This window comes from Otolemur garnettii, unplaced genomic scaffold (assembly GCF_000181295.1).
Source record: "Otolemur garnettii isolate 467f Iridium unplaced genomic scaffold, OtoGar3 scaffold00051, whole genome shotgun sequence".
Classification (NCBI taxonomy): Eukaryota; Metazoa; Chordata; class Mammalia; order Primates; family Galagidae; genus Otolemur; species Otolemur garnettii.
The window spans coordinates 6,825,503-6,841,202 of NW_003852446.1; the positions used below are offsets into that span (position 1 = coordinate 6,825,503).

General features: G+C 33.7%; 1 protein-coding gene across 5 annotated transcripts in view; it reads left to right on the top strand.

The window, feature by feature from the left end:
- CNKSR2 (connector enhancer of kinase suppressor of Ras 2) overlaps positions 1 to 15,700 on the top strand; it is a 296,118-nt gene that overhangs the window by 171,671 nt on the left and 108,747 nt on the right. For all 5 annotated transcript variants that reach the window (XM_003791903.3, XM_012806405.1, XM_003791904.3 and 2 more), the window contains 2 exons: positions 330 to 463; positions 5,940 to 6,151. In XM_003791903.3, the coding sequence (XP_003791951.1) occupies positions 330 to 463; positions 5,940 to 6,151 (346 nt within the window). The remainder of the gene's footprint in view (positions 1 to 329; positions 464 to 5,939; positions 6,152 to 15,700) is intronic.

Genomic DNA, 15,700 nt, shown 5'->3' on the forward strand with positions numbered 1-15,700 from the left:
AATTTAGTTTAAATAAGTTTCTCACTGTGTGATAAATCTTTCATTATGAAACACTGCATGGTATTTTGCCTTATAAATAGCTTTTAGGTGGTTAGACCATATAATAAGGTGAGTTGGGAACTAAGTGGAAACCTCTAATGTAATATATTATTTGGTTTTGGAGACTCAAAGGAATATCCATGTGCTAAATAACATGCTTCTTGATTTCAGCCAAGTTCAAAACTTTGCAAAAATAGATAACTTTAAAATGATAACTATGTGTTGTTGTTGTTGTTGTTGTTGTTTGTGTTGTTTGTGTGCGTATGTATTTTCTTTTTCATTTTAACCAGCCTCTTATACCTAGAAGTCCCACAAGCAGCGTTGCCACGCCTTCTAGCACCATCAGTACACCCACCAAGCGAGACAGTTCTGCCCTCCAAGATCTCTACATTCCCCCTCCTCCTGCAGAACCATATATTCCCAGGTATAAAACTAACTATCATGTTGTTCCAGGCAGCTTCTAGCCAGAGACTAACCTAACAGCATATAAACTGTAAAGTCAGTTCTTAAAGAATATTTGAATATTTTCTCAGTTCTGAACACAATCTGGAAAATTATTCCCATTATGGATAATGCACTTTGGTTAATAATAATATTAATAACTAACATGTATTAAACATTTACGGTACATTAGATCTATTGAACCCAAAAGAATAGGAAGTAATATTAAGTAGCTACTAGGATTATTTTAATAAGTAAAGAACAAGTGAGGCTTTTTGGTTAAGAATCCTCAGGAAATCTTAGGTTATTTTGAAACATTTAATATACTTTTTTTAATAAAAAAAAAAGAGAGAAAATTATAGATAACTTTTATGCTTTCTTAAATGTGGGTGATGAGGAAAATATTTTTAGATGATAATGAGGAGGAAGAGGGGAGAGGAGGTTTTTTCCACACTAATAATTCTATATCTAGAATTTTTATTTCATTAGTTCATTAATGTTTCTTTTAGAAAGTAAAGGGAACTTACAGGGGAATAAATTGCCTTTAAAGTCTATTTTCTAGATTTCTTGAGGCTTTATCTATTTCATTTTCAGATTATTTGAAATTCCTGGCAGGTATGAAGAATATATAGCTTTATGTCATAATGCATTCATCCTGAAAGCATTCTGATATCCAGCCTTGTGTAATACAAAAATTATGAGAAGGGGCTAGCACTAAATGGGGATAATTAATACCAATCACAAAGAATTTGATTCAGTTTTTAAATTAGTTCTGTAATCATTCAGAAACAACAATTTAAGATCTCTTATTTGTAAGCCATAATTAAGTTTCTTTAGTATATAAAAGAATTGAATTCCTTGTGTAAATTAATTTTTATTATTATTATATAGTACACCTAGTGTTTCAAAAGTATATATCCTATTATATGTATACGATGGTTACTGACATTATATAATCTAAATGCTACTTGGCAGTGTGGCCTATCTGCAAATACTATGCTGTCATCTACTAATAAAGCTATAGTCAGTTTTATATATATTTTAGTTCTTATTTTTAAGAATTGAATGTAGCTATGGGAACATAGTTTGTAAGGTTCGATTTACTAAGCTAGAATTTCATAAGTCCTTTCTAATACATAATTTACAGTCTGATGTTCAGGTTACAATTAGATATACAAATCCATCCAAAATCCTAGTAAAATGCAAGTTGCATTTTAATTTTATTAAGACAGTGTCAGACTTTCTGAATACTGTGGCATGAGGAGCAGTGAAAGCATGTGTGTTCCAAATAGGAAGCAACTCTTTTATGGTTTGTTTCCATTTTAATTGGAAAGATTTTAATTTCAGTGCAAATGATTATTTTAAGGGGCTTTATCCCTCAGAGAGCTATGCATAGAGATAAACATCAAAAGATTATTTATATCAAGTCTCTGTAGTTTTTAATGTTCTTCCCTTTTATTTTGAGTAGGAAGGAACTTGTTATAAAGTATCTCCTAGACAAAAAGTATTTAAAATACATTTAAGAGGACAAAAGAGTACACTTAAGTAGGACAAAGGTTCTGTCCTCTGAGTATGGGGAAGATATTATGAAGGCAGTATATTCAAGGTAGTAAAAAGCTTGAACATGCTATTTAAAAATACTAGAGAATAAGAGGTTGAAATGTCAATATAGTGATGCTTTTTTGTCAGTATTACCTGAAAGCTTTAATATTTTCAGTAAAATGCATAATTAGTGTTTACTGTCTCACTATAGTTCATTCTTAGTTGGTCAGTGTATAATTTATTTATTTTTTTATGACAACCTCAAACTCTTGGGCTCAAGTGGTCAGTGTATAATTTAGCAGAATATAGCAGAATGTTCTAAATACATTTTGAATCAAGTTACGAGTTAACCAGTCATACATTCTTTTGATATAGCTGTCAGAACAATCTATGCATCAAAGCCCCTTTGAACCATAGCCTTATACAAATTATCTGCATTTTCTGGTTTGACTTGAAGTTACAAGTCATAAAACTGTTTACAGTTGTCATTCTTTTTATAGATACAGCTTTGACACTTTTTCTATTTTCTCATTTTGAGGATGAATGTGGTTGACCTAATTTATTCTGAGTATTTCCTTTTTTCCCACATTAAAAACCTTTGTTTATGGGCAGCACCTGTGGCTCAAAGGAGTCGGGTGCCAGCCTAAGTAGGAATAGGTGGTGGGTTCAAACCCAGTCCTGGCTAAAAAAAAAAAAAACCCTTTGTTTATGTAGGATTAAGCATTTGGGTAGTATGTGAACATATATGAATTGTATGTTTAATTTGAGTTGTAAATAATAAAAAGCTTTTAAAAAGCTTCATCAAAAGATTTAAAACTGATAGGACCTGGCAGAGGGAGGGGAGGAGAGGGGGAGGATGGGTGGAGGGAGGATGATTGTTGTGATCACGCCTATGGTCTATCTTACAAGGGTACATGTGAATCTTTCTAAATATAGAATATAAATGTCTTAACATAATAACTAAGAAAATGACATGAAGGCTATGTTAACCAGTTTGATGAAAATATTTCAAATTGTATATAAAACCAGCACACTGTACCCCATGATTGCATTAAGGTACACAGCTATGATTTAATTTTAAAAAATGATAAGACCTGCGGGTCAAGTTAGGCAGAATTTTTTCATGTGATTACAATTCTTTGAACACATTTGTTCCAGAAAACAAAAGTGATTACAAAAGTGCCTTTTTCTCTAGAAGAGAACAACACATATATGTGAAGTGAGTGAAATTTGGTTGGTATTTTATTATATATCTATGACTATATACAGTTTCCTAACATGTAGTACATTTTTATACTTAACTAGATGTCTTTTTCTATGATAAAAAATGAAGTATTTGTAGGTCTTTGAATAACTATGAAGTTTAAACACTAACTTCTCTTATTAATTCCACTGTGTGCCAGTAAATATAAAGAAAGTTCACTAAAGCAAATGCTTTTAATATTTGCCTAAATCCTTTTTAGAGCAAGGCACATATTTATTATATACATGTATAAATGTTTACCATTAAGAAAGATTTTAAGGCTCGGCGCCTATAGCTCAACCGGCTAAGGCGCCAGCCACGTACACCTAAGGTGGCGGGTTCGAATCCCCAGCCCAGACCCGCCAAACAACAATGACGGCTGCAACCAAAAAAAATAGCCAGGCGTTGTGGCGGGCGCCTGTGGTCCCAGCTACTTGGGAGGCGGAGGCAAGAGACTCGCTTGAGCCCAGGAGTTGGAGGTTGCTGTGAGCTGTAATGCCATGGCACTCTACCCAGGGCAACAGCTTGAGGCTCTGTCTCAAAAAAAAAAAAAAAAAAAGAAAGATTTTAAAAATCTTTACAGCAGAATGAATTAATACATTGAGCTCTTCAGGGGTTCATGACATGAGTAAACATATAAACATACACACGCACACACATGTATACACATAATTACTTGTATCACTTCATTCTACTGAAAAGTTTGTTTTTGCTTTGTACTTTTCTCCATTTGATTTTATTTGAGTACATTTGGTATATACATGTTTAACAAATCTGCCCTGTAGATATAGAGTAGGAAATACCAGTCTTTCCAATTTTCTACCCTAAGAAGTGACCGTATAAAAATAGCATGGTGTACTAATAGGGCTAAGTCATGCTCTGATCTCAGCTAGATTGGCATTCAAGTTACAGATTCACAGAGAAGTCTGCCCATTTTCAGATGGACATAACCTTATGCCGGTACCACAAATTCATTAGGGCTGTTTCTAAGCTAATTTTGGTGTCAATTTCTTTTTGATAGTAGGTTAACAATAACAAAAAATACCAATTTTATATGTGCTTCTTTCATGTTGCCTAAGAAGTAGATACATAGTTAGTTATATCTTGGCAATAAGCAGCACTTTTATATTAGAAAATGAAAAAGTAAATGACAATCTTACCTTGTAATGGTTTAAATAGATAAAGACAACTTCTTGCCAATTCAGTTAGTCTTGAAAACATTATTTACTACTTTCTACACATTTCAGATACTGGAATATAATTCCCTTCATTGGGACAAACCTAATCTAAACATTTGTACACAGACACAGAAATACAGATTTTTGCCAGACTAGGTCATATTTTGGAATTGATACCACTTTTTTTTTTTTTGAGATAGTCTCACTTTATCACCTTCAGTAGTGCCGTGGGATCACAGCTCCCAGCAACCTCCAACTCCTGGGCTTAGGCGATTCTCTTGCCTCAGCTTCCTGAGTAGCTGATATCACCTTTATAAGTTTATCACCATTTTATAATACATAATAGAACATAAATTAAAAAAATTTTATCTGTTTTAAAATTCAGTTTTCTATAAATATGAGATTTTAGTCTTATTACTCAACATGAAATTAAATTTGCTTCTGATTTGAAAGTATTTATTCATAGCACTGTTTAGGGTAACTGGAATCAATTAAGAATTTGAAGAAATATGATCCACAAATGAAGAAACATTACATCTACATTCATAGTCACGTTCTCGAAGGCAAGCTTTTCTAACAAAAATTTCATAGCTTATCAGTGAAACATTTCATAAAATAAACAGGTTTGATTTAACTAATTCTAAATGGACTATATCAAAATACTATTCATGAGCCCAATCACCTGTTACTATGTGTGAATAATGAATTTGGGGATACTATAAATTTTTCGAGATTTTTCTCTTTAGAACCATAAAGAAGAAGAAAGATCAAGTCTCATTCTTAAAACTACAATTTCTTCACTTTCTCTCCATAAGAAAAGTGTAATGAGAGTTTGACATATTAGTTTAGAATGAGTTCTATGAATGTATCTTTTTACTCTTAAATGAGATATATAGTTTGAATATGAGAATAATTATTTTCATTAAGATTTATTTTGAACTAATAACATGCTCTTTGAAATTCTTACAATAATGGTTTATATAGTGCTAATTAGGTTCCTAAGGCCATAGTGTCCCTTATGGTAGTTCTTAAATACATCTTTGCTTTTAAGCAGTACATATTTTATAGAGAATCAATTAGATAAACTGGCAGGGAAAAAAAGATGTAAGGTTAACACTGTTAGCATTATACCTACTGTCTCAAGCACTAATAGCAACTTATGTGCTAAGTTTCTGATTTTCCTTGAATGACCTGGTAAAATGACAAGTGGATTAGAGCAGAAGTTAGAAGCTCCTTGGCTAATTTCCAGCTGTCAATTATTAGCTGTGTAATGTTGAAGCAAGTTGTCTAATCACTCTGAGCCTCAGCATTTTGGGTTTTTTTTTTTTCAAAATAGAAATAATTTAAAATTGCCCTATAAACCTCAAAGAAAGTTTGCAAAGATCAGGACATATATTGTATGAGAAGAATGTTATTAATACTTTTGACCCTGTACCATTTTACTATCCTAACACTTTATTCCCTATGTCGTCTCCTTTACTATAACCTCTTGTTAGGGATGAAAAAGGAAACCTTCCTTGTGAAGACCTCAGAGGACATATGGTAGGAAAGCCAGTGCATAAGGGATCTGAGTCACCAAATTCATTTCTGGATCAGGAATATCGAAAGAGGTTTAATATTGTTGAAGAGGATACTGTCTTATATTGCTATGAATATGAAAAAGGAAGATCAAGCAGTCAAGGAAGACGAGAAAGCACCCCAACTTATGGTAAGAGTTCTTTTTAGTTTACATAGAAATGTATGTCTGGCATGGGACTCTTGATTTCCTTTAGTAGGCTTTTGGGTTGTGAGAATTACTTGATAGCTTTTGAATTTTTATGCTTGATCTTTGTCCATCATGTGCTTCAAAGTGGGATCTCAACAATATGAGGAGTGAGGCTAAAAAATATTCTAGATTTTCCAAAGATAACAACAATAGATAACATTTCAGCTCATAATGATTTATGAAAACATGTTTAGCATCACATGTACTTCTTGTATGTTGGTGTGCCAAATTTGAAAAATTCAAGTGTATTTTTAAATGAGTACTTACCATTAACATAACTTGTTTAAAATAAAATTATCTCTTATTATCCAGGGATTTTATTGTCTGTATAAAATCTCATCTCAGTTTTTGTATTTTTTAAGAAACTTCAAAATAGTAATTTGAGTGGAAGTAGATACTAAATAGGATGGATGTACTGTCTTTAGGGCAAAAGGGGCCTAGAGTTACCATGTACATAGGATTTTTTAAATTTTTGACAGAATGACCAAGATAGTAGCCCAGTTGCAAATACTTAAGATTGAGTTAGTGTCTCTAAAAGATTTACAGATAAAGTTGCTTGAACTTAAAGTAGCAAAGTCTGTGGTTCTATTGCAAGAATGAATTGATTAAATTGGAAGTCTCTGCTCCTTCCTTTCAAGTCTTCAAATTAATCATTTTCAGTAAGGCGCTTATACTTTGGGGAAAGACAAGGTTCCTGCTAATTAGTCCAGACTTGATCAATAGGAGCTGAGCAGAGAGCAAGTTGTTTTTAACTCTCCTTTTCCACCCACCTCCCTCACTTATCTACCATGGCCATATACCTCCTTCCTTTGGTCCCCAAAGAGCAGTCATCGCATATCTCCTATACATGTCTTATTTCCTTAAAGCTCCTAGGTAATAATTATTAAAGAGAAATTTTGCCCAAAATTATCCTAAAGAATAGGACTTCTTGTCTGACTTTGTTATTCTCTGTACATGTACTTTTTTATCAAGAGAATAAATGATGATACTTTTAGCATAACTCCTCAATTATATTACTCTGGTGGCAATTATTTTAAAGTGTTATATATTGAACGTATTTTGACCTTTGCTTTTCTCCCCTATGATAAATAAGCAGTAAAAAGGCTTAACCTTCTTTGTTATTCCTACCCCTGAACCATGAGGTAATATGAACTTTTTATTCTTATTCATTCAGTCCACAAACACTTACTGACTACCTATTAATGGATAGGCAGTAGTGTATACAAATTCTTCTTTTTCTGTGTCCCAGAATTATCTGGCTATTTTCTATTTATGTTGAAGTATTTAATCAACATTTGATTTAAGAAGTAATTATAGTCACCAAATTGAAGTCATTGGTAATGACTTCATTAAAAATGTTTTCTAGGTTCTTACATGAATGGCTATAAATTATTAGTCCCTTCCAACTACAGTTTAAAGTATCTAGTGCCATCATATTCTATGAATCAGATGTCCACTGATAAAATAGAATGCTGTTTAAATTTTAGAAAATTTAGATAGCCTATAGATACTTGATATCGTTTTATAAACAACTTAGAAGAAAAGAAATGTATATAAGCTTAAAAGGAGAGAGATATAAGCAGAGTTTTTTTATTTAGGATCATCTTTAACCTTTTTATTAAATTGGCATGTAAAAATTGTGCATATTTATGGAATACAGGGTAATATTTCAATACATATATACAATGTGTAATGATCAAATCGAGGTAACTAGCATATCCATCACCTTAAACATTCATCATTTGTTTGTACTGGGAATATTCAAAATCTTCTCTTGTAGCTATTGGAAATTTATGCAGTAAATTATTGTTAACTGTAGTCACCCTCCAGTACCATAGAACACTAGAAATTATTCCTTCAATATAGCTATAATTTTGTATCTGTTAACCAACCTCTCCTAAAATTCTTCTAAGCCGTTAGTAACCAATTCTACTCTTTTTGAGCTCATCTTGTTAGCTTCTGAATATGAGTAAAAGCATGCAGTGTTTCTCTTTCTGTGTCTGACTTATTGTACTTAAATCTTCCAGGGCCATCCATGTTGCCATGAATGATAGGATTTCATTATTTTTTATGGCCAAATAGTATTCCATAATTTATATATACCATATTTTCTTTATCCATTCAATTGTTGATGGATACTTAGTTTTATTTCAATATCTTGGCCATTATGAATAGGGCTGCAAAACATACATGAGTACAGATGCCTCTTAAACACACTGATATCCTTTCCTTTGGGTACATAATCAGTATGAGATTGATGGAAATATGATAGTTCTAATTTTTATTTTTTGAAGACCCTCTGTACTGTTTTCAACAGTGATTGTACTAATTTACATTCCCATCTACAGCATATAAGAGTTCCCTTTCCGTGTATCCTTGCCAGCATTTTTTGTCTTTTTGATATAATCATTCTAACTGGGATGAAGTGATAGCTCATTGTGGTTTTGATTTGCCTTTTCCTAGTGATTAGTGATGTTAAGCATTTTCCATATACTTGTAGGTCATTTCTATATCTTTCTTTGAGGGATATCTGTTCATGTCCTTTTCCCACTTCTCAATGAGATTATTTGGGTTTGGGGGGTTGCCATTATGTTGTTTGAGTTCCTTGTATATTCTGTATGTTAAGCCCTAGTTACATGAACAGTTTGCAGATGTTTTCTCTGAAGCAACAAGTTGTCTCTTCACTCTGCTGATTGTTTTCTTTTTCATACAGAAGCTCTTTAGTTTGATACAATCCCATTTATCTATTCTTTGTTACCTATGCTTTTGAAATTTTAGCCATAGATCTTTGTGTAGACAGTGTTCTGAAGTGTTACCCCTGTGTTTCCTGTTTTCTGTTAGTAGTTTTAGTGTTTTGGGTCTCACATTTAACTCTTTAATCCATTTTAAGTTGATTGTTATATATGATGAGAGACAGAGGTCTGGTTTCATTCTTCTGCATATGGATATCCAGTTTTCTCAGCATGATTTATTTATTGAAGAGGCTGTCCTTACCCCACTGCATGTCCATGGTATCTCTGTTAAAATCATAGCTATATTTCTGAGTTCTCTATTCTATTCCATTGGTCTATGTGTCTGTTTTTGTATCAGTGCCATCAAATTTTCATCATGATAGCTTTATAGTATAATTTGAAGTTAGGTAATGTGATGCCTCCAACTTTGTTTTTTCTGCTCTGGATTGCCTTGGATATTTGGAGTCTTATGTGGTTCTATACAAATTTTACGATTCTTTTTTCTATTTCTGTGAAGAGTATCATGGTATTTTGTTAAGGAGTGCATTGAATATACAGATTGCTTTGGTCATTGTGGTTATTTTCCCAATATTAATTCTTCTGATTCAGGAGCATGTGAAGTCTTTCCATTTGGTTGTAGCCACTTCAATTTCTTTCATAAGTGTTTTATGGTTTTCCTTGTAAAGGTCTTTAATCTTCTTGCTTAAGTTTATTTCTAGATTTTTTTTGTAGTTATTATACATTAGATTGCCTTCTTGATTTCTTTTTCAGGTATTTTGTTGTTCATGCATAAAAAACACTACTGATTCTGTATATTAATATTGTATCCTGAAAATTTACTGAATTTGTTTATCAGTTCTAATATTTTTTGTAGAGTCTTTAGGTTTTTCTATATATAAAATCATGCCATCAGCGAACAGGGACAATTTTATTTCCTCCTTTCCAATTTGGATGCCCTTTATTTCTTTCTTGCCTGATTGCTATGGCTAAGATTCTCCAGTACTCTGATGAATAAGAGTGATGAAAGTAGGCATCTTTGTCTTGTTCCAGTTCTTAGACAAAAATATTTCAGCTTTTCCCTGTTCAGTATGATATTAGCTATGGGTTTGTCATTTATGGCCTTTATTATATTATGTGCCTTCAATACCTAATTTGTTAGGAATTTTTATCATGAAGGTATGTTGAATTTTACCAAATGTTTTTGTTGTGTCTATTGAGATATTTGTATGTCTTTTGTCCTTCATGCTGTTAATGTATTTATTAATATGTGTGTATCAAACCATTTCTCCATCTCTGGGATAAATCCCATGTATTCATGACATGTAATATTTTCGCTATGCTGTTGGATTTAGTTTGCTAATGTTTCATTGATGACTTTTACTTCCACATTTATCAGGGATGTTGGCCTATGTTTTTTTATTATTATTGTGTCCTTGTCTGGTTTTGCTATCAGGCCTCATGCAATGAGTTTAAAAGAATTCTCTCTCTTCATTTGTTTGGAATAATTTGTGTAATTCTTTTAGAGCTTGGTAGAATTCAACAATGAAACCATCTGGTCCTGAATTCTTTCTTGAGAGACTTTTAACTTCTGATTTAATCTCATTTCTCATTGCTCTGTTCAAATTTTCTATTTCTTCTTGGTTTAATCTTGATAGGTTTTGTGTGTCAGGGAATGTATCCATTTTCTCTAAGTTTTCCAATTTATTGGCATATAGTTGTCCATAATAGTCTCTAGTAGTCCTTTGTATTTTGTGATATCAGTTGTAATGTCTCTTTTTTATTATTTTATTTATTTATGTCATCTCTGTTTTTAGTATAACTAATGCTTGGTTGATTTTGTTTATCATTTAACAAAACAACTTTTATTTTGTTAATCTTTTTTATTTTTAATCTATTATGTTGAGTTCTGCTCACACCTTCACATTTCTTTTTTTTTTTTTTTTTCTGGTTTGGGATTCATTGAGGGTACAAAGACTTAAGTTACACTGAATGCATTTGTTAGGTAAAGTCCCTCTTGTAATTGTGTCCCGCACCTTCACATTTTTTTCCTACCAATTTAGGTTTGTTTTTTCTTTTCCTTGAAGAATTAGGTCATTTGAAATATTACTAGTTTTTTTATATAGGTATTTATTGCTACAAACTTCTTGCTTAGTACTGCTTCTGCTGTAAGCCGTAGGTTTTGATATGCTATGTTTTCATTGTCATTTGTTTCAATAAATTTTTAATTTCTTTCTTAATTTCTTTGTTTGTCATTAAGGAGCATGTTGTTTAATTTCCATATGCTTACACAGTTTCCAGCATTTCTCTTGTTATTAATACCTGGTCTTATTGTGATTTTCAAGTATCTGAAAAGATACTTCACAGGATTTCAGTTTTTCTTAAATTTGTCAAGACTTGTTTTGTGGACTATCATATGGTCTATCCTAGAGAACATTCCAGTATGTTTCTGTAGCTATTAAATGAAATGTTCTGTGTATATGTGTTAGATCCATTTGGTCTATTGTGCAGTTTAAGTCTGATGTTTCTTCTTAATTTTCATTGATTGATTGATTGATTGATTGATTTTTGCCAGGGTAGGGTTTGAACCTGCCACCTCCAGCATATGGGGCTAGCACCCTACCCTTTTGAGCCACAGGCCCTGCCCTTATTTTATTTTTTTTATTCAAATTAATATGAGGGTACAATTTTTAGGTTACATTGTTCTCCCTTCCAGGGCAAAGTTCCATTTGTAGAAGTTCTCAAAGTTCCATTTCAGAACTTTGTTATACACCCTTACAATGTGTACATTAGGTGAGATCACACAAGTATGATGTTTCTTGAAGATGATCTTTTTAATGCTGAGAATGGGGCATTAAAGTCTCCAGTTATTATATTGAGGCCTATATCTCCCTTTAATTCTAATAGTGTTTGCTTTATATTTCTCGGTTTTCCTGTGTTGGAGAATATATATTTATATTATTATATCCATTTGCTGACTTGATCTTCTTTGTCTCTTTTTATTTTGTTTTACTTAAGGTTTATTTTATCTGATAACAGTATATCTACTCTTGTTCAGTTTTAGTTTTTGTTTGCATTGAATATCTATTTACAATCCTTTACTGTCAGTCTGTGTGTGTATTTATAGATAAAGTGAATTTCTTGTAAGTAGCTTATAATTGAGTCTTATTTTTTAATGATTATACCAGTTTATGTCTTTTATTTGGGGATTTAAACTGCTTACATTCCATGTTAGTATTGATAGATGAATATTTACTCCTTTCATTTCATAATTGTTTTCTGATTGTTTTATATATCCTTTATTCCTTTTTTACTCTTATTGTTTATTGTGGTTTGGTGGTTTTCTGTAGTAATAAGGTTTGTTTCCTTTTTCTTTCTTATTTGTGTTCTACTTTACCATTGACTTTTATTTTTCCTTATATTTTCATGTTCAAAATTATTGTCTGTTTACCTTTAGATGTAAGATTTCCTTAATAATTTATTGTAGGGCTGGTCTAATGGTGATGAATTTCCTCATTCTTTGCTTGTCTGGGAAAGACTTTATTTCTCCTTCAGTGACAAAAGATAGTTTGGCTGAGCATAGTATTATTACTTGGCTTTTTTTTTTCTTTTCTCACTTTGAATATATTATCCCATTCTATTCCAGCCTGTAAGGTTTCTCCTGGGAAATCTCTCACTGTGATGAAAATTCCCTTATATGTGACCTGGTACTTTTGTTGTTTTTATAATTTTTCCTTTGGCTTTGACTTTTGACATTTTAATTTTAATGTACCATGGAGAAGTCCTTGTGAGACTGATTTTATTTGGTATACTTTGAGCTTTCTCTATCTAAATGTCTAAGTCTCTTACAAGACTTGGGAAGTTTTCAGCTATTATTTTGTTAAATAGGTTGTCTATACCTTTGCCCACCTTGTTTCCTTCTGGAATACCCAAAATTGAAATATTTGGTCTCTTTATGTTGTCCTACTTGTGATGTAGGCATTCTAAATTCTTTCTAATTTCTTTTTAATTTGACTGCATTATTCCAAAAGACCTATCTTCAAGTTCAGAAATTCTTTCTTCTTCTTGATCTAGTTTGTTGTTGAAGCTCTTGATTGTATTTTTCATTACAGTCATTGAATTCCTCCATTTTAGAATTTATGTTTAGTTCTTAGGATATCTATTTCTTTACTGAATTTCTCATTCGGATCATGAATTTTTTTCCTGATTTTGCTGAATTGTACTTTGTCTATCTGTAGTCTCTTCTCTCTTGCTGAGTTTCCTTAAACTCATTGGTTTGAATTCCTTATCAGATATTTCATAGATATCCTTTTCTTTGGGATCTATTTCTGGAGAATTAGAAGGTATCATTTTCCCTTTGTCATATTTCTGATGTCCCTATATTGGTATCCGTGCATCTGGTAGAAGAGTCACTTCTTTTAATTTTATGGATTTGCTTTCATAGGGAAAGACATTTTCTTGTAGATGTCTTCTATAATGTCATTTGGATGAGTCTGGAGTAGGTACAGTAGTATAGTCTCCATGTGATTTCCTCAGCTGTAGACAACATGTGTGGTATCTCCCAAGTGTCTGCGTAACCTAGGCCATAGGTGTTTCTGATGGCTGTGGTATTGTTTTGCTAGGGCTGGGGACTTCCAGGTGAGTCCATTCTTAGACTCCTGGTGGATGTGTACAGGCACACAGCTTTGCTGCTGGACATGGAGAGGTTCACTGTTGATAGCAGGCCCCAGGTAGGCCCCTTAGGGGAGATGCACAACCGCTTCAGTGCTGAAGTCAGTGAGATCACTTGTAGTGACAATGGACCTGGGGAGCCCTGGCCCTGTTCTCAGGCCCCTAGAAGTGATATTAAGTGGCTCTGCCACTGGAGTGGGTGAGGTCACCAGCAGTAACAGGCACAAGTGGGCCCATTCATGAGTGGGGGAAGTTGCACAAAAGCTCAGTTGCTAAAATGGCATTGTGCCAGCAGTGGCAGGCCCTGGATGAGTTGGCCCGTTAGCCTAAGGCTTGGAAGAGATCTCAGTTCACAGCAGCTCCTTCACCAGAATGGGTGGGGTTACTAGCAATGGTGATGGTCCATGCAAGAACCAGTCCTCAAGTCTGAGGGGCCACGCAGCACTCTGCTACTAGAGTATGTGGGGTTCCTACAGAGCAAATCCTGGATAGTTGGATTTCAGGCTCAGGGGAGCAGCATACATGTTGGTTTCATCTTGGGGGTGACCTCCCCACTGTGCTGAACCACTTGTTCCCTGGGGTGCCAGGCACTGCATGGGCTTGGGTGCCAGGTTTACAGCTATACTGCTGGGTCCATCTGAGGTCATGGCCCTGCGGCCCTTTATGTGGGTATGGCAGAATGTCAGGGCTCTAAACATATAGAGATATTTAGGTTGTTGAGGCCCTGAGCAGGATGAACTCTGACAGTGGCTCAACCTCTAAATGGTGCCATGATGTAGTAGCCTCAGAGGCATGGGGAGAACCCAACATGAGGTTCCTCTCTGGTGTTATATGGACATATGGACACCAGTCAGCTCCTCATACTAGCTTCAGGGCCTCTGAGGACTGTTGGGTTCTTCTGCAGGTAGGATTACAAGTATCCCTGCTGGGAATGTGGACTGCTGGGCACCTTTTATTTACCTTTTCCTACAATAGGAAGTCCCTCTTGTTCCAAGCCAATCCCAACTAGGTGCTTCATTTCCCTCTTGTCTCACAAGGTCTTTGTCACTTCCTTGCTGAATTCTAGTGTTCTCCTCTGGATGATCTATTTAATATTTGGTTGTCTACTTATTATTTTGGTCCTTCTTTGTGGAGGAGGCAAATGTGGGGCACCTCTAGCAAGCCACCTTGAATTCTCCAAAGCTCTTTTTTTAAACTTGTGTACCTGAAACAAACATAATCTTACTATGTAGTGGTTTGGTTTAATCTAAACCTTCTATGAGATACCTGGAGATACTTCAATAGAGATTCCCTATAACCCAAAGGTTGTTCCAGGTAATAAACAGTTTAATGTATTTACCTTTGTAAAACCAGTTCTTAAGTAATAAAACCTACTTGTTAGGTACGTGAATTTATAGGCATAATTTCCATAACAATTAATTCATGTGTTAAGTCATTCAGTCATACTTGTATACATAAAGTGAGCCAGACACTGGGATACAAAGATGAATAAAACCCTAAATTCTACCTATAAGGCAATTATTACCCAAAGGAAAGAAACAAAGAAAGGCATTGCAGTCCCTTCAGGTAAGTAAGAAAGTGTGCACACAGTGCTACAGTTGCCCAAGAATGAAGCCCTACAGTCTGCCTAGAAAGTCAGATAAGTAGATGTGACATTTATGTTGGATTTTAAATGACAAATAGTCATCATCCTGGGTTTCTAAATGCTAGTCATCTTTACCATATACCTGGTACTTTCTCAAACCTAGGTCTAATATCTGAGGTTCTCTATAAATTTCTTAGCTCAGACTCTAAAGGCCTCTATACACATCACTTCAAACTTTCATATGCAATAATCAGTGACAACTTCTTTATTTAACCTAAAATAGTACCATTAAACAGACCCCCAAGTGTGACAGTATCTTCTTATATTTGAAGATAATCATAATGAAAATATACAATGCTGCTTAAATATGTGGGTTTTGAAAGTATGTTGTTTAACCAATTTTCTCAGTTTATATCATGGACCTTCTAATTATTAAGAGTGAGTTAAAAGAAGTACAGTTATTTACCCTAAGCAATTAGACAAGTACAGTATGGATAGACAGTAGAT